Source organism: Protobothrops mucrosquamatus, unplaced genomic scaffold, assembly GCF_001527695.2.
Source record: "Protobothrops mucrosquamatus isolate PMUCROS unplaced genomic scaffold, P.Mucros_1.0 scaffold6, whole genome shotgun sequence".
In the NCBI taxonomy this organism is placed as follows: Eukaryota; Metazoa; Chordata; class Lepidosauria; order Squamata; family Viperidae; genus Protobothrops; species Protobothrops mucrosquamatus.
In genome coordinates this window covers 6082057-6100594 of record NW_015386393.1, presented here as the reverse complement: position 1 = coordinate 6100594, position 18538 = coordinate 6082057, and the positions used below count along the sequence as shown (strand labels likewise).

Below are 18538 nucleotides of genomic sequence, written 5' to 3'. Positions count from 1 at the left end.
GTGGTTCTGCTGGAGCCGATTCCAAGCCATCACCGAACTGGGAAGCTGGAAATGCGGACGGCTGTTGGGTTTTTGAGAAAGAACAGACCAAAACAAGTGGATTGTCCTTGCACAACGCTTCGTCAGTGGGCCTCCTCTCTCCACCCAAATAGAAGTTTGTTGCCACCTATTTAACTTCAAATGAAATTGGCAAGTACCCAGGTGCTGCGAGGGCCACCATATGGAACGATCTCACCTAAGTGATCCTGTCCATGTAGGTTTCACTTTGGTCATGAAAACGTCCCCTTCTTCTCCGCGGTTCTCTAACCATCGACGTTGGCTTTGGGGTTATGTTTGGCAGGCTGCCGTTCCTGAGATCCAAGACTTTTGCCCTTAATTCTCCCCCACCTGGGAGTGGGTAGAACTTAATTAATTTTTTTTAAAAAAATATCTAAAATTGGATCGGTTTTTTTTTCAAGACACAAATGCTGGTATTGCTACAAAAAAAAGTGCACTGAGAAATGAGGAAGTGTGTAAAATTATTCCCCCAGCCACCCTCCCCCCCCCCCTGCACGATACATTTATTTTTGCCTCTCGTGTTATTTGGAGTATGGGGACAAAGCTTCCCTTTAAAGGATGTCACCAAAGAGTAATTTGGCAGGGCTGGGGAAATTAAATTGGAAAAAAAAAAGGGAAATCAGGCAGACATGGGGGAAGGGAGGGTTTGTTGGGGGACATCCTTAAAACTCAAAAGCAGAAAAAAATATATATAAGCAAAACCATTTGCATCACTACGACGGGAAAGGTGTAGGGTGAGGAGATGCTGCGGCACGAAGGCCGAAAACGCCGTTTTTAAATTAACTTGAGACTGAAGCAAACAACAGAGAAGAAGAAGAAGAAGAAATACGTGCAGGGCTGTTCTCAGAATCATCACTTTGCTTCTTCTAAAGGTAAACAAGTAGAATTGATTCCCATTTTCTGTTTTTGTTTTTGTTTGTTTGTTCCAAAAGCTATTTGAAGAGCTCCAAAAGAGGGGTGGAGGACAAATAAAACTGACAAATGGAAGGAAAGGAAAACTGCTGCATAAATATTAATGCTGTTTTTTTCTCTCTCTGGACCAGGAGGAAGAGTGGGACACTTGAGCAAAGAAGTCCAACGTGCTTTTGCTTTTGCTTTTTCTGCCAGTGGCCGCCCCACTCCTCCATTTGCATCTCCTGGGAAGAAGGGAAAAGAAAAAAATGGATGGGGGAAGCCCCCCCCCCACATGTGCCTGCTAGGACAGTCAAAGTCGCCTGTGTCCCTACCCACCAATAAAACTCGAGTGGGAGAGCAGGTGGGGGAGACAGTGCCCCCTCCTATTCCATCAAGATCCATTATCCTTAGCCAGGAAGTAAAAGGAGGGTGAGGGAAACGCAGTCCCAATAGGATCCTGGCTTTGACCAACAGGAATATTTCACTTGTGGCGCTGGATAGTTTTCCTCTTCCTCCTCTTAAAGAAACAGCAGCACCTAAGGAGAAAGGATATCTGCATTGTATTATTATTTCAATGAAAGGAAATGACATTTTCCCGTTTATAAAATGTTAAGTTGAAAATGATTATTAGATTTTTATCCCACTTTTACATTTTATAAGGCGGCGAACGTATCGAATGTTCCTTCCTCCTATTTACCACACACAACAATCCTGTGAGGTGGGTTGCACTGAAGCAGAGCGAGTGGCCCAAAGTCACCCAGCTGGCTTTCGTGCCTAAGGTGGCACTAGAACTCACAGTCTCCTGGTTTCTAGCTGGGTGCCTTAATCACTAGGCTACGCTGTCTCTCTGACACTCTGACTTTATAGGTTTGCAGAGACAGAAAATCAAGGTATAGAGACAGCCAGAGAAAATCTATTTTTCATGGGCCTTGCCTCTATCAGACATAAGAAGTCCAGATAACCCTCAAGTCAGTAGTTCACAGAACAAAAGGATTAGCTGACCAAGGGAAATTAGCCCCAAACCAGACTGGGGTCCAAGCCAACATCTTGTGGGCAAACTGAGTGGGGCAATTAACTTAGTTTGCAACCGAGCTATCAGTCATCACTCATTAAAAGACAGCCTATGACTATCGTTAGATAATTGAGAAAGTGACCTTTTGACATATAACTGAGAATGTGGCTTCCTGAGCAATTTTAGGTCAAAGTAGTTCAGGTAATAGTTGATGGAAAAGCCGCTCTCTTCTGGCAGACAGGAGAGATGAGGCTGGTTAGATGGAGTAGGATATTTGTTTAGTATAAGCTTCAAAACTTCACCATGTTTTCTGGTCCTGAACCTGCTACATCGGTCATATTAGAGCCATGGCGTCTAGCTGGCTGCCATAATCCCAAGGCAGTCCTGACACACCTTCCTCTCCATCATCACCTTCCATTTTACAGTGTTTAATCCGAGCCGCAAAGGCTCCCAGCAGAACTAGGCCAGGTGAACCAGTTACTCACTTTGTGTCGTCTGCCACCTCGACCTCGGCAGGTGCCGTGATGGGGGCGTTTGAGTGGCCGGCAGTGGGGTCATCCGTGTTCAATTCCCCATTGGTAGAACTCATGACCTAAAAGAGAGCAAGCAGGTGAAGGACCAAGAATATCGGGCAGGGCTTCAGGTACAGTTGGCTTAGCGTCTTTGCAGCATCACAAAGAGGGGAAATGACCGGAGAGACAAAGCAGGCCTCAGACACGCAGGCCTCATGCTGCTAAAGTACACATCAAAACTTTGCTCCTTATCTTGGTCTGCTCCTGCAGAAAGCAGCCACAGGAAGGAAGGGGTGGGGGTGTCTGCTTGCATCCAGCCAAGCTTTCAAAGCAAAGGAGGCTGACTTTCAGAAGCCATTTGACATTCCATCCAACAGAAACCTGCCTCCAAAGGAAAATAATACAGATAGTCCTCGACTTACGACTGGTCGCTTAGCGGCTGATCGAAGTTATGATGCACCTCCAAAAGCTAATTACAACCTACAGTAGTGGCCAAAATTGTAGAAACCTTTTGGGAAAAGTGTACAGTAGAAATGCCACCTTTGGTTAAGTTTCCACCAATTTTTCTTCTAATTTCTTTATCACTGTAGCCTTGTTCACTTAATAATACTATTTTACATCGCTTTCTGGGTGGGCAACCAGTCAACTCTTTGCACCATTACTTTAATTTTATTACGTTTTACAAGCTCACTAAATGAAAGAACACAAAAAAACCCCAACCAACTTGATAGCGATCACATCACACACTGACAAACGTCCTCCTCTCAGCTTCAATACATGACATCAGTAATTGAATCCTACTGTGATCTGATTGGCTCATTGCCAAAACAAGATTGGCTCTCTAAACACTCCTGCTCATTGGCTACAATCAGATGAAGGAAAGCTACCTGATATCAACCTAAGCAAGTTGTGCTTCCTTTTTCTGGTTATTTGGCCGTAACTTTTCATAGAATACAGTACAGATAATTGAACAAACTTTGTTGCATTACATTCTTGATTAAATTATCTTTCCATTGATATATAATTTTATGGTACTACTAAAAAAAAAAGTGGTGTTATTCGCCATCAAACCTCAAAAATACACTTTTCCCAAAAAGGTTTCCACAATTTTGGCCACTGCTGTAGTTCTGAAGTTGAAGGCCAGTTTCTCCCCATGGTCATGTGACTGCATTTGGGCGCTGGGTAACTGGCCTGCATTTACGGTCGTTTGTGCGACCGTGATTTATAACATTTTTGTTGCAAACCAGCGTTTACTTCCAGCATCTGGCAAAACCTGGCCCATAGAGAACAATAAGTTTGCTTAACAACCTTGGTGTTCGCTTAACAACCACTGCAAAAAAAGGGGAAGTGAAATCATCCCTTTATGTGACGATCCACTCTACGGCTGTCATGACTTACAACCGTAATTGCCAGGCTACAGTCATAAGTCAAGGACTACCTCCTTGGATCCACAGTATCTGCTTATGTAAAGGAATACTGTACATTTGTGTGTGAGGTTCAGCATCTTTATCAAATGAGGTCCTTAATTTTTGAACAGCTGAAGTGGTATCAGGGCTAAAACTGGTTTCCTACACAATGTCATTTCATATTCAGGAGATTCAGAAATAATAGTTCTTTCCTGAACATGCTGCTCTCTTACTCCCTGGCCCAAAGCTGTTAGGTTTTACTTAATAGCTGTACCAATGCAAACCAGTTACATCCACTACTGGGGTTGCAGACCCAGTTTAATGTATGCTTTTAGTTGCTGGCTTATGAGGGTTCAGATTCTTGCATTAAGCGAAGGTTGGTGCCTTTTCACAGATGTGCATCAGACGGGAAAGTAATGCACACAAGAGCTTGGGAGGGGCAAAGAGGGAAGAGGCAACCATGGACAAAGACCCAGAAAAGACAAGAGTGGCACTTTAAGGAACATACTTAGCCATGAGAGCTAGAAATCCAGCACAGATGTAATTAGGTCAAATTTCCTATCATACAAATGCTGCCCATTTGAGAATCCCACCATTTAAAATCCGTCCGTTGTTAACAGATTGTTGCTAGTCTTACATCAACTATTTTGATTCTGTCATCTTTACCTGATTATTATTATTATTATAACTATTGTCTAATCATCATTATTTTAATGTGTCTAGTCCTCGTGGAGGTAGAACAGCCCATCAAGCAAGTTTATAAAACTGGACAGAGCACCTGGACATGAAGGATAGCTGCACCCAGCATGTTGGCTCACTGTGCTTTTTCCTGTTGCCCACAAATTTAAATGTTGGTACTATTCTTTGCCAAAAAGCTTTACCGAAGAGATACAAAGTACACATTAGACCTTGTTCTGAACAAACTTTGGACATTAAGGTGGAAATTAGATTAGAACCAATATTTAATTCAGTAGCCAGATGAGAATTCCACGTTGTAGAATCCTAGCCTCTTAGCACGGGCCTCTGTGCCGATTTTGTGGCTCTACAAAACCCAAATGAAACCCAACAGAATGTGATGAACATCTGCAAATCCAGGAATTTGGGTTTCCTTCATGGTCCTGGTGAGGGTTTTTTGCATCTCCAAAAGCAGATGGGTCTTGCACACCAACGACAGGCAGAGGAACACAAAAGGAATGCTTACTATACATATACATGTATATAATTTTTTCTAGATACTCTTACGGTTGAACTAGAATCCTCCCTTGCATTGAAGTGGCGCACGCGCACACACGCAAACACACACAGCAAAAACACAGGAACACACCTCAGCTTTAAGCATGATTTCTATTTCCTACCTACGTTCACGAGATTTTGCTAGTAGAGTCTCTTAATTTCTACAAGTGGGTTTTGTAGAAATTTGACCTACCAAGTATGGCTTTAACATTTTCTTCTTAAAGTTTGCAAGTGTTTATATACTTAAACTCCCGAGTGGTTAAGCTTCTTCCCTCTCCACCTTTTTCCTTCTCCCTCTTTTTTGTTCCTATCATTAAAAACGTAAAGCTCCCCTCCTGAGGCCAAACGAACCTGATTTCTTACAGGAATCATTCATTACGAAGAAAGGAATTTTCTTTACTTTTTTCACATGATTTTCGGGGAGCCAAGCAGAATGAGCAATGAGGAGAAAGGTGAGCGATCTAGTTCAAGGCAGAACAAACTGCATTTCAGCATTTCTGAAATGGTCCACGTGCCATCAAAACAGGACTGAAAAGCAAATTGGTGCCACGGTGGCTGGACCAGGGGGTAGTCAACCTTGGCTCTTTTATGACTCGTGGACTTCAACTCCCAGAATTCCTGAGCCAGCTAAGCTGGCTCAGGAATTCTGGGAGTTGAAGTTCACGAGTCATAAAAGAGCCAAGGTTGACTACCCCTGGGCTGGACATACAGAGGGTCACGGGGAAAAAGCTCAGAAGATTTCCACGGCATGGCTGGGGTCCGGCGGCAGCAGGTGGGGCACCCCCCCACACACACCTCCAATCTCCCGTCCCATCCCTCTCATGTACCTGAATGGAACCCCCAAGCCTGCTGGCTGCCAAGGCGGTTCCCAGGGTGTCCTCAGCAGGCTGCTGGCCAGCCTGGGGATCCCAAAACTCGGTCCCCTCAGGTGACTGCTAATAACGGGAGGCAGGAAACAAAGGGGAAAAAATCACAGTAATCATTTTTTTTTTTAAAAAAAAAACGGGATTAGGGAGACAGAAAGAGGGGGGGATTTTGAAGACAGGTGAAGAAATGGGAAAAATAACCACATGCAAAAGCAAAAAGAATTTGAAACAGCCTAGAGGTGCAAATCAATATAGCATCCCTCAAATGTCATCAGCATGGCCGGGTAAAGAGATGGGCACGCTCCATTCTGGAGCGCCAACCGTGTTCCCTGCTCCCTTCGGAACCTCTTGAGTTTGCCAGAAGTTATGTTTGCCCCACCTATCCCACAGGGCCTCAGATTTGTGGTTCCTCGTTGCATTTGCATAAATTTCAATGTCCAAAAATATTACAGGTCAATTTCCCACCTCCGCGGCCTCCCACGCTTTGTTTACAATGGCTGCCTTTTCACAATCTATGTCAGCCGCTACCCCGGAGGGAGGGAGGGCAGGGTATTCCTTCAGTACGGCAGCAGTGCGCAACTGTAGATGCCCCTGCAAACAAGAAGCCGCCCTTCTGTTGCTGTGTAGTTTAGGGGGTCATTCAGCAACACACACACACACACACACACACCCTTTAAAATCCAGGATCGGAATCCACTGTCACCAGGCAGAGAGGATTAGCCACCCCGTTTCTTTTCGACCTATGCTTCTCCCAAGAGGCAGTCATAGGGAAGGACACACAGTGTGGAAAGTGGAAAATAGTCTCAGTCCTTACACAGTGCCTATTTTTGTTAAATCTTCTTATCCCAAATCCTTAGTTGTTGTTGTTGTTGTTTTAAATATATATATATTTGTCTGTTTCTGATCTCTGTTCTAAAAGAAGAAACCAAAGAGAGAAGCAACCTAGAACTAAGGAGAAACTTCCTGACAGTTAGAACAATTAACCAGTGGAACAACCTGCCTCCAGAAGCAGTGAATGCTCCAACACTGGAAGTTTTCAAGAAGAAACTGGACAGCCATTTGTCCGAAATGCTATAGGGTTTCCTGCCTGAGCAGGGGGTTGGACTAGATGACCTCCAAGGTCCCTTCCAACTTTATCATTATTATTATTATTATTATTATTATTATTATTATTATTATTATTATTATTATTATTATTATTATTATTATTATTATTATTATTATTATTATTATTATTATTATTATTACTTCTTTTAGAACAGAACAGCCTAAGAACCACCTGCTGGGTCAAGTCAAGGCTCACCTTAGCTCGGCGTTTTGTTCACCACAAAAGCCAACAAAGATGGATCTGCAGCGCCTACAAAGAGGCGACCGAGACCTGCTACTCTAACACGGCTGTCCTCTACCTGGGATTTGAAGGTATGCAGTCCCCAGACCAGATGCAACGTGGAGTCTCCAGGCCCAACAGTCCTTGATGGACAATGAATTTACCCAATCCCCTTCTAAAGCCAACCGCCAGGGTTTTCCGGTGGGCAGGGTCCAGGAGAAGAGCCTTCTCTGCCATTCAGCCTGCCCTTCGGAATACCCTGCCTCCCAGAGAGAGGCGGGCTTCAATCCTGCAGATCTTCCGTGAGAACTTAAAAGACCCGGCTCTGCCCAGTATGGTTGGGGTTTCACATTGGGGGCGGTTGACAGATTAATAACAGATCCCACCACCACCCCGTTTGCTCATGCGACTCCCTCCCCATCTTTTAGTTAGGGTTGAGGATTTGTATATTTTTATTGTATTTTGCTTGTATTGTGTATAGGGTTTGTATAATTTTGCCCTCTTAGTGCACGATGCCCAGAGTTACCCGGTGGTACGATGGGCAGCCAATACATTTAATAAATAAAAAATAAATAATAAAAGTCGCCCAAGTTAATAGCCAGCATCATGCTTTGTGATAATGAATTTATGTTAATGGCAATGTCAGGCAACGCCTCCTTTCCAAACATTCCACTAATCCCTGATCCTAATGTTTTGAGAATGAGAGAGGTTTCTCATTCTATAGGACGGGGGTGTCCAACCTTGGCAGCCTGAAGATCTGCGGACTTCAACTCCTAGAATTCCCCAGACAGCCATGCTGGCTAAGGAATTCTGAGAGTTGAAATCCACAAGTCTCAAAAGTTTCCAAGTTTGGACACCCCTGTTTTAGGCCATGCATGATTTTGGACAACTCAACCCTATCTTTTGCTTAAGTGAAAGGATCCCAAATATTTTGGCTTTTCTCATAAGAAAGGTGAAATCCTTCAATTATTTTGGTTGCTATTTCCACACTTTGTCCAGTGCTATTATATCTCTTATGGTGACCGGAACTGTCCGCATGAGACCAAATGCAGATGAACTCATAGATGTTGGCTTACAACCACAATTAGGACCAGAATTTCCATTGCTAAGCAAAGCAGTTGTTAAGAGTCATGTTTGATTTTATGACCTTGCTTGCTTCGTTGTTAAATGAATCGCTGTAGTTGTTATGTTAATCACACGGTCATTTAGCAAATAAGGCTTCCCACTTAACTTTTGCTTGTTGGAAGCTGCTGGGAAGATTGCAAATGGCAATCACATGATCCCAGGATACTGCAATCATCATACATACATGCCAGTTGCCCGGCACCCAAATTCTGATCTGATGATTATAGTCCTGTTGCAATGGTTGTATGTGTGAGGACTGGTCATAATTTATTTTTTTCAGTGCCGTTGTATCTTCAGATGGTCACTAAACAAATGGTTGTAAGTCGAGGATTATCTGCATACAAGCACACTACAATGTCACCAAGCTGTGTTTTCCTAATTAGGCCCAGCACTGAATTTGCCTTTTTCATATTTAGTACACACTGAGTTGACACATTAGTATAACTCTCCATTATGACCCTTGGTTATTTACAGTAGCTCATCCCCCATCACTACATTCATGAACTTAAATCCCAGTGTGCATCACTTTACATTTCCTTAAACCAGGGGTAGGCAACCTTGGCTCTTTTATGACTCATGGACTTCAACTCCCAGAATTCCTGAGCCAGTATGGCTCAGCTTGGAAACCTCTCCCTTTCCCCTCAGCATGGCTGGCTCAGGAATTCTGGGAGTTGAAGTCCACGAGTCATAAAAGAGCCGAGGTGGCCTACCCCTGCCTTAAACCATTGCCTGACCATTCACCCAATCCAGAGAGATATATCTGTCAAAATGAAAGTGTTTATCAGACTGAACAGCTTGCTGCCACCTGCAAACTTGATCAGCATACTGTTTATCCCTACCTCACAGTAATTTATTAATTTTAAAAACCTAGCTCCAACAGAGACTTTTCTCGCATTCTGCCTTTAAAGGAAAGATCCCATTTACCGCTGTTTTGCTCTTTGATTTTGAACTAGTTAGCAATCCATCAAAGCTACTATTCCACATCAATTAAAGTTTACTAAAGACCCTCTGATGAGAAATTTTGTCCAAAGATTTTTTGAAAATCCAAATATATAACATGGCCAGAGAGTGGCCAACTAACACTCTCAAAAACTTAAAAGGGTTGGCAAGCCAAGATTTAGCCTTGCAGAATCCATGCTGGCTATCTATCGTCAGGGCTTCTTCATCTAAGTCCTTAATTTTTTAAAAAAATTGTTTATCAAGCAATTAGACTACAATAACTTGCTCAGATTTAGCAGTGCTGCAGTTTCTGCAACAGCTCCTACTTTGCTTGGAGTCCAATACCAAGTAAAACTGTATATGGCTTAGCATCCAAGCATCTACTGGAAAGTTTATCCTGATGTATATACAGATAGTCCTCGTTTAGTGATCACAGTTGGGACCACCAATTTAGTTGTTGCTAAGTGAAATAGCACCTATGCTTATGATTCTACTTTAGAGTTCCTTTGTTTTGTAGACCCGTGAAGGTCGTAAAAGTGTGGACTTGAGTTGAGAAATTTGTCATCACTGCTGTAACTACAGTCGCTAAATGAGATGGTCACTAAATGACATAGTCACTAGATGAGGACTGCCTGTAAGGGTCTATAGGAATGCTCTTGAGAGACAGGAGGAATCGGTCAAGATTAGACAAGAGGCAGTTCAGCCCATAGAAGGAATGGGGGAGTGGCAAATGTCTTTAGAAGGGACCCTCCCTAGACTCTAAAGATGAGGGGGGACAAATGTACTTTCAGATTTACCAAACTTTACAATATTGTTATGGATGGTGGGGTGGATAGGCCGAGACTTGGTTTTAGCCCATAAGAACATTAAGGGAAGAAATATGGAAGATTTCCACTCCAGAGGAAATGAGGGGGCTGCCACAAAGAAGAGGGAGTCAAGCTGAGCAGGGGGTTGGACTAGATGACCTCCAAGGTCCCTTCCAAATTTATTATTATTATTACTACTACTACTATTATTATTATTACTATTACTATTATTATTCTCCAAAGCACCTCAAGGCAGGACAAGAAGCAATGGATGGAAACTAACCAAAGACAGAACAAGTGAGAACTAAGCAGAAACTTCCTGACAGTGAGAACAATTAACCAGTGGAACAACCTGCCTCCAGAAGCGGCAAATGCTCCAACACTGGAAGTTTTTAAGAAGAGACTGGACAGCCATTTATCTGAAATGGTATAGGGTTTCCTGCCTGAACAGTGGGTTGGACTAGATGACCTCCAAGGTCCCTTCCAACATTACTACTACTACTACTACTACTACTACTACTACTACTACTACTATTACTATTATTATAGGGGGAGGGGAATAGGAACCTGGCATCTTCTCAGTGTCTGCCACCCCCTCCCAAACATCTTCCTTTTTGAGACATTGGAATGGATGGCTCCAATATCCTGCATGTCAGAAAGATCTTAATACTTTCTGGATTCTGCAGAATACTTTCTGGGCTGCCTTAATTAGCTATATTGGATTGTTGAAGGTTTTGACTGCATCCTTCAATTCAATTCAATTCAATTTTACTTATGGCCAAAAGGCCCAAAAGACCTGCTGTCATTTTATTATATTTTAGTGTAACCCAGTGTTTTTCAACCTCAAATCCCTGAAATTTGAGTGTTGAAATCTATACAACACGACCAGGTAGATAAACCAAGAACCCACTCAATACAGGGATGAGAAAGTGGCAGTTTTCGTTTAAAACATTTGGTTAACTGTGGGTTAAACTATATTCTGCCTATTAGCCACACTGTGCAAAGGCCAAATTCAATAAATTCTGAGGTCATGCCAAAGCCCAGTCCAGTAAGTCCTCTAAGAAAAAGAGTTGGTGATATAAAGTGGCTGGGGAAAAAAAACAAGCAAGGATCTCCATTATAGAATTCACTATTGCACCTTGGACGTCATAGAAGAAGCTTTCCAAATGCTGGAACTTGTAATGAACAAGCCATTAACACACCGCAGTCTGCCTGGCCAATGGTGAAGGGATTTTGATGTAATCAAGTCTTGCTAGTGTTATCTTAGCACATCACTCAGGACTAGAAGAATTGAGTCGGGTGGACTCCATATTTCCAAAATGGTGGTTCAGACACTCTTACTGTGATTATAGCTGATTAGGCTGAACATGCGCAAATCCAGCCAGGAGTCTTTAGAGAAGAAATCTAGGTTAATATAGACAGACACGTCCTATACACGGGGCTTCAAGGGCACAGACAGCTAGTAAGATGTCCATCCCATTACTAGTGGATAACATATTTCATATTTTCATTCAAAATATTTTGGGGGACCCAGTTGGGAAAAAACCCTGCAAAAGATTTTACCAGTCAAGTTAGAGAACTAGATTAACAGAGAAAGGCAGCAGAACGGAGGCCCGTACCAAAAAAGTACATCCTCTGCCTTTATGCAGAAGGTCCTGGGTTCTGCTCTTGGCCTCTCCAATTAAAGGTGGCAGGGTAGGAAATGACCCTGCTGTGCAGTGAGACTTAAGGATAGCCCTGCAGATGTTTGGGACTACAGCTCCCATGATATCTTACTGCTGGTCATGCTAGTCAGAACTCATTTATTTATTATATCCCTCCTTTATTATTTTTATAAAGAACCATTTCGATAAACAAGGGGACAAGCCTACCAAATGCGCCTTCTTCTTCCTATTTTTTCCATAACAACAACCCTGTGAGGTGAGTTGGACTGAGATGAGAGAGAGTGAGTGGCCCAGATGGTTTTCATGGCTATAGCTGGCTCTCTCGTGGAAGTTGAAGTCCAAAACCTAAGGAGATAACTAGACCATCTATCCCAGACATGTCAAACTTGTGATGTCGCACGACATATCAGAGCTTTTTCCCCATTGCCGGCAATGGGGTGGGCGCAGTTTCGTTGTGACGTGTCCGACCTGTGGGCCGGCAGATTGACACCCCTGATCTATCCCAACCATTACCAGTATGAAGAACCATTATTCTGGATCAAGATCAGGTGTCTTCACATCAAGCCATGTTTTAGCCACACTTCCAGGAGACAAAGATACCTCTGGCTCTGTCCACCAGGTGGCACCAAGCCTCCATTTCCAGGTTGTGCCTCCCTTGTCAGAGTAACTTATAGGAGGGGTTCCCAATCTTGGCAACTTTAAGACGTGTGGACTTCAACTCCCAGAATCCCCTAGCCAACATGGCATGGCTGGCTGGCTGGGAAATTCTGGGAATTGACATCCACACATCTTAAAGTTGCCAAGATTGGGGAAACCTGCCTTGTACTACTTTTGCTGCACAAATTAAAGCTGTGATCTGACTCTCATTTAAGTTACTCACCCAAACACATTCCGACCCTAGGAAAGAAATAAACAGATCAATAAATCAAACACTAGTTACCTGCTGTTTGATGTACTGCTGTGCTTTCTCCCTGTTTGGAGGCTGGACTTGTACGTCACTCTGGATTGTGCCAATAGGGGTTGGCTGCAAAAGGGAGGAGAGAAATAGGCAAACAGTCAGCGTTTTCTCCACCAATTTAGACAATTGGACTTTAAAATGTGACCCATCTAGGGGTCTTTTAGGAGAACAAATGCTTCTCTCCCCAAGAAAAGAGAATCAAATGTCTTGAAATAGTCAGGTTGTTTGGTTATCCCAAGGGGTCTTCAAACGTGGCCCTTTTATGACTTGTGGACTTCAACTCCCAGAATTCCTCAGCCAGGCACGTGTGCCTGGCTGAGGAATTCTGGGAGTTGAAGTCCACAAGTCATAAAAGGGCCAAGTTTGAAGACCCCTGGGTTATCCTGTCTTTCTATAATCAAATGCCCAAGACAGCCAAAAGAAACCAACGGTCCAATACAGGTAGTCCTCAAATTACAGCTATTCACTGAGTGACGGTCTGAAGTTACAGCAGCACTGAAAAAAGTAACTTATCACCGTTTTTCACATTTACAACTGTTACAGCATCTGTAGGTCACATGATCAAAATTTGGACGCTTGGCAACCGGCATGTATTTATGACAATTGCACTGTCTGGGGGTCGGTGTGATCGACATTTGTAACCTTCTCATCCAGCTTCTGACAAGCAAAAGGGGAAGCCAGATTCGCCTGAAGACTGAACAATTCACTGAACAGCTGGAGTGATTCACTTAAGAACTGTGGCAAGGAAGGTTGTAAAATGGGGCAAAACTCACTTAACAACCGTCCTGCTTAGCAACAGAAAGTTTGGACTCAGTTGTGGGGATAAGTCAAGGACTGCCTGTTAATACAGAATAGTGGCCTTAATATTTGCTCCTTCCCTCCGAGAGGGGACAGTGTACAGGTAGTCCTTGACTTACAACTAGTTGCTTAGCGACCATTCAAAGTTATCACGGACCTAATTTGGGGCTACTTACAGCCGGGATTTGTAGTTCCTGCAGTTGTTCCGCCTAGCAACCACTTGACTGAACTTCGAATCCTCGGCAACACAGCGGCCATCTATGCCCGTTTGCAGCATCCCAAGGTCATGTGACTGTATTTTACAACAGTTTTACCAAAATCCAGCATTGACTTGGTTTTCGGCAAAACACACCCGTAGCAAACCACATTAACGACCACTGCATTTGTTTAACAAGTGCCCAGAGTCTCTTGACACTGAGATGGGCTACGTATACATTTCATGAATAAAATAAAGTTGAAAACCGTGGCATTCCCTTCATGACTGCTACATGACCGACCCATTTTACAATTGTCGCAACTTACAACCGTGATAAAGAGGCACCATTATGGTCATAAGTCAAGGACCATCTGGACAGCTGTACTCATAATTGAGAAGTTGCAAGAAGCACCAGGTTTCTTACTTTAGTAGGAAAAGTGCAACCTTGGCCATTAGTAAGACACTGTTCGTACTTACTTTCCAGATCATAAAGGTGATTCTCAAGAAGTGTTATAACAATCCACATAATATTTGACATCTTTCTTGACAATATTTGGGTGATGAATTGTTTGTGCTTATGTCATAGGAGTAGGCAACCTTGCTCTTTTATGACTCGTGGACTTCAACTCCCAGAATTCCTGAGCCAACATGGCTCAGCTTGGAAACCTCTCCCTTTCCCCTCAGCATGGCTGGCTCAGGAATTCTGGGAGTTGAAGTCCACGAGTCATAAAAGAGCCAAGGTTGCCTACCCGTCATAGCATCTCTGCTAACTTCCTCCATTGAACAAAAAGTGTGTGTGTGTGTGTGTGTGTGTGTGTGTGAGATTTATCTTTCTCCACCCAGAGACCTCCCTGGCTGCTACTTACTAAAGGTTTTCCAGCCCAGTCGTATTCATAATCAAAGACGTAGCCATTCCGGTCAAACAGATCAGTGAAAAGTTTCCGTAGATAGTCATAATCTGGCTTTTCAAAGAAGTCCAGACGTCGCACGTAGCGGAGATATGTGGCCATCTCCTCTGCAAAAGAAAAAGGGCACATCTGCTATTTAAAACTCAAACCAGGAGGAAAAAGGCAGGCGTCAAGCTCAACAAAATGAAAATGGCGGCAACCATGGAGACAGACAGGAGCTAAATTTATGTGACTGCCCTGTAGAAATCAGCAACTGGAAACACAAATAAGGGAGCTGAGTATGGTCTGGATTCTACCAAAACTACAGATTACAGAGAGTCCTCAACTTACGACCACAACAGAGCTCAAACTTTCTGTTGCTAAGCAAGATAGTTCTTAAAGTTTTGCTCCACTTTACAACCTTTCTCGCCACAGTTTTTAAGTGAATCACTGCAGTTATAATAATAATAATAAAGTTGGAAGGGACCTTGGAGGTCATCAAGTCCAACCCCCTGCTCAGGAAGGTAACCCTATACCATTTCAGACAAATGGCTCTCCAGTCTCTTCTTAAAAACTTCCAGTGTTGGAGCATTCACTGCTTCTGGAGGCAGGTTGTTCCACTGGTTAATTGTTCTAACTGTTAGGAAGTTTCTCCTTAGTTCTAGGTTGTTTCTCTCCTTGATTAGTTTCCACCTGTTGCTTCTCGTCCTGCCTTCAGGCTCTTTGGAAAATAGCTTGACTGCCTCTTCTTTGTGGCAACCCCTGAGATATTGGAACACTGCTATCATGTCCCCCCTCGTCCTTCTCTTCATTAAACTAGACATACCCAATTCCAGCAACCGTTCCTTATATGCTTGTTAAGTTAAGTTAAGTTAAGTTAAGTTAAGTTAAATTGTTAAGTTAGTAACACGGTTGTTAAGTGAATCTGAATTTCCGATTGATTTTGCTTGGCGGAAGGTCGCAAAAGGCGATCATATGACCATCAATACATGCCAGCTGCCGAGCATACAAATTTTAATCATGTGACTGGGTATGCTGCAACAATCATTAAGTGTGAAAAAAGGTCATAAATTGCTTTTTCCACTGCCATTGTAACTTCAGTCGTTAAACAAATGGTTATAACTCGAGGACTACCTGTACACTATCCTCACAAAGGATTCCCAGGAAGAGATGGGATACCTCTTACAAAACAAGGAAGGAGATTTGGGCAAGAGCCTTACCAATCTCATCAGGAGGGCATTCAACTACTAGAACAAAAGAGGGAGGGTGGCAAAACTCAAGACATATGCAGTTGTGGACTGGGCCCAAGAAAACTGGAAGATCATCAGGATGGGGACTCAGTTTTGCAAGAAATTGCAACAGAGGTGCCAGTGGATGGTACCCAAAACTTCAGCTGCTTCTATTATACTTGTGCAGTGTTTGGGACAGGAAAAAAAATGGAGAAATAGAGTTGTGGACTCAGGAAGCCAAGTATGATGGTGGGATGATATTTATGATTGGCACACAATGCTGGAAAGTCACAATCTACTCAAAAGGAGCAGACCCAAGGAAAAAAAAAGGGTGGGGATGTAAATGGAAATCCTGCTGGAAGTATCTCGGAGAGAATACTGTCAAAGAAGCAAGAAATAAACTTGGGATCACTGCGATAATTTATTACAGACCACCTGGACAGGCAGAAGATACGGGTGAGATCTTTCTGCATCAATTTTCTTTTTCCAAAAAGGCATGCAATCGTGACCGTCCTTCTGGGAATCGAACTTTGCCAAGAGTCAAGAGGTCTAGCAAAGTCCTGTCCCCTCTTATCGTCAGCTTTATTTCTCAAAAGAAAGAAGAAAGATGAAGGCAAACCTAATTCTCATCTAATCTTGGATCTAATCCTCACCAACAAAAAGGAATTAGTTGGAAGAATTTAAGGTGATTGGTACCTTGGTGCACAAGGATCATGTTATCTGTGAATTTTTAAGAGGAGGAGGAGGAGGAGGAGGAGGAGGAGGAGGAGGAGAAGGAGAAGGNAGGAGGAGGAGGAGGAGGAGGAGGAGGAGGAGGAGGAGGAGGAACTGAATAGAGTCAGACCTCCTGTCAGGCTTCAGAAAAGCTGATCTGATAACTTCAAGGGAAAGTGGGTCAGATCCAAAGGCTATAAATCTTGAGGGAGAAAAGTGTCCAAGAAGGACAAGGGAAATTCTATTAAATGAAATGATTTGATGGTGTTGACACTTTTGCCCAGGAGGGTAATGTCTCCAACTTCCAACTCTGCTACAACTGAGGCATCCATCTTGTTGCTGGCCATCCTATTCTCTTTCTTCTCTATCATATACAGACAGTCCTCAATTTACAGCAGTTCATTTAGTGACCATTCAAAGTTACAACAGCACTGAAAAAGTGACTTATGACTGTGTTTTCACAGTTACAATCTTTGAGGCATCCCCATGTTCACGTGATCAAAATTCAGATGCTTGGCCACTAGTTCATACTTATCACTGTGGCTGTGTCCCAAAGTCGCGTGATCCCCTTTTGCAACCTTCTGACAAGCAAAGTCAATGGGGAAGCCAGATTCACTTCACAACCAGGTTACTAACTTATCAACTGCAGTAATTCCTTTAACAACGGTGTCAAGAAAGGTCGTAAAATGGAGCAAAACTCACTTAACCAATGTCTCACTTAACAACATAAATTTTGGGCTCAACTGTGGTCAAGGACTACCTGTAAGGTGTCCAAAATAATTATAATCTGAGCCTGATCATTTGTGCGGTTGAGAACTCTTAGGTTGATGATCCATTTGCTTTTTTTTCTTGGCTACAAAAGGAGATGCTGAATGTGTTATCACAAACAACATAAGGAAAAATGAAACGGACAAATGCAGAATTCTCTAAAATGCTGAAGAGAAAAAAAAGGGACATAATTAAAAGTTGAACACAACAAATTAAGAGTACAAAGAGAAGTTAAAATGAACTGAGGTTTTCAAGATACCAAAAACAGCCCCAAATGTGATTTAAAAAAAGGAGGGCCAAAAAGAGCGAAAGGTCAGTTCTGAGGAGAAAGTGATGGAGTGATGTTGTGCTTTGGTGAGAAGGCAGAATTTCATGAATGAAGGCGAATATATGTGTCTCAGGATAACCTGGGTCGGTCACCGAGACCAAGGGTTTAGTCTTCCAAGCTTTTGGACATGTGCTGGAGCCCATCCTCAGGGAATTTCTCTCTCCAGAATGTATGCCTTGGGCCAGTGATGGCGAACCTTTTAGAGACCGAGTGCCCAAACTGCAACCCAAAACCCACTTATGCATCGTTGGGTGCCGGGTGGGTGTGGCCCATTGGCTGGGTGTGGCCCATTGGGTGGGCGTGGCTGTGGTGGTAACGGCACACTGGGTGGGACTAAAAAGTTCAATCAATCAATTCCAAATTTGCAAGATCTTTTTTTTCCCCACGAGAAGTTGAAATTGACTGATTGAACCTTTTTTTTTTTTTTTTTGCACACGGCGGCAGAGGCCTAAAGCGAAAAGGTTTTATAAAACCCAGCTGAAGGCCTAGGACTGGGGCGACAGCGCGCGTGCCCACAGAGAGGGCTCTGAGTGCCACCTCTGGCACCCGTGCCATAGGTTTGCCACCATTGCCTTGGGCTATTATTCTCCAAAGCACCTGAAGGCAGGACAAGAAGCAATGGATGGAAACTAATCAAGGAGAGAAGCAACCTAGAACTAAGGAGAAACTTCCTGACAGTTAGAACAATTAACCAGTGGAACAACCTGCCTCCAGAAGCGGTGAATGCTCCAACACTGGAAGTTTTTAAGAAGAGACTGGACAGCCATTTGTCTGAAATGGTGTAGGGTTTCCTGCCTGAGCAGGGGGTTGGACTAGATG

At 43.2% G+C, this 18538-nt stretch overlaps 1 protein-coding gene across 1 annotated transcript in view; it reads right to left on the bottom strand.

Moving 5' to 3' along the window:
- Nucleotides 1-1428: 1428 nt before the first annotated feature.
- Nucleotides 1429-18538, bottom strand: part of CSNK1G2 (casein kinase 1 gamma 2) — a 49451-nt gene continuing 32341 nt past the window's right edge. The window contains exons 8-11 of the mRNA XM_015810023.1: nucleotides 14660-14808; nucleotides 12782-12865; nucleotides 2449-2555; nucleotides 1429-1487 (exon numbers count right to left, since the gene is read on the bottom strand). Of these exons, the coding sequence (XP_015665509.1) occupies nucleotides 1433-1487; nucleotides 2449-2555; nucleotides 12782-12865; nucleotides 14660-14808 (395 nt within the window). The 3' untranslated portion in view covers nucleotides 1429-1432. The remainder of the gene's footprint in view (nucleotides 1488-2448; nucleotides 2556-12781; nucleotides 12866-14659; nucleotides 14809-18538) is intronic.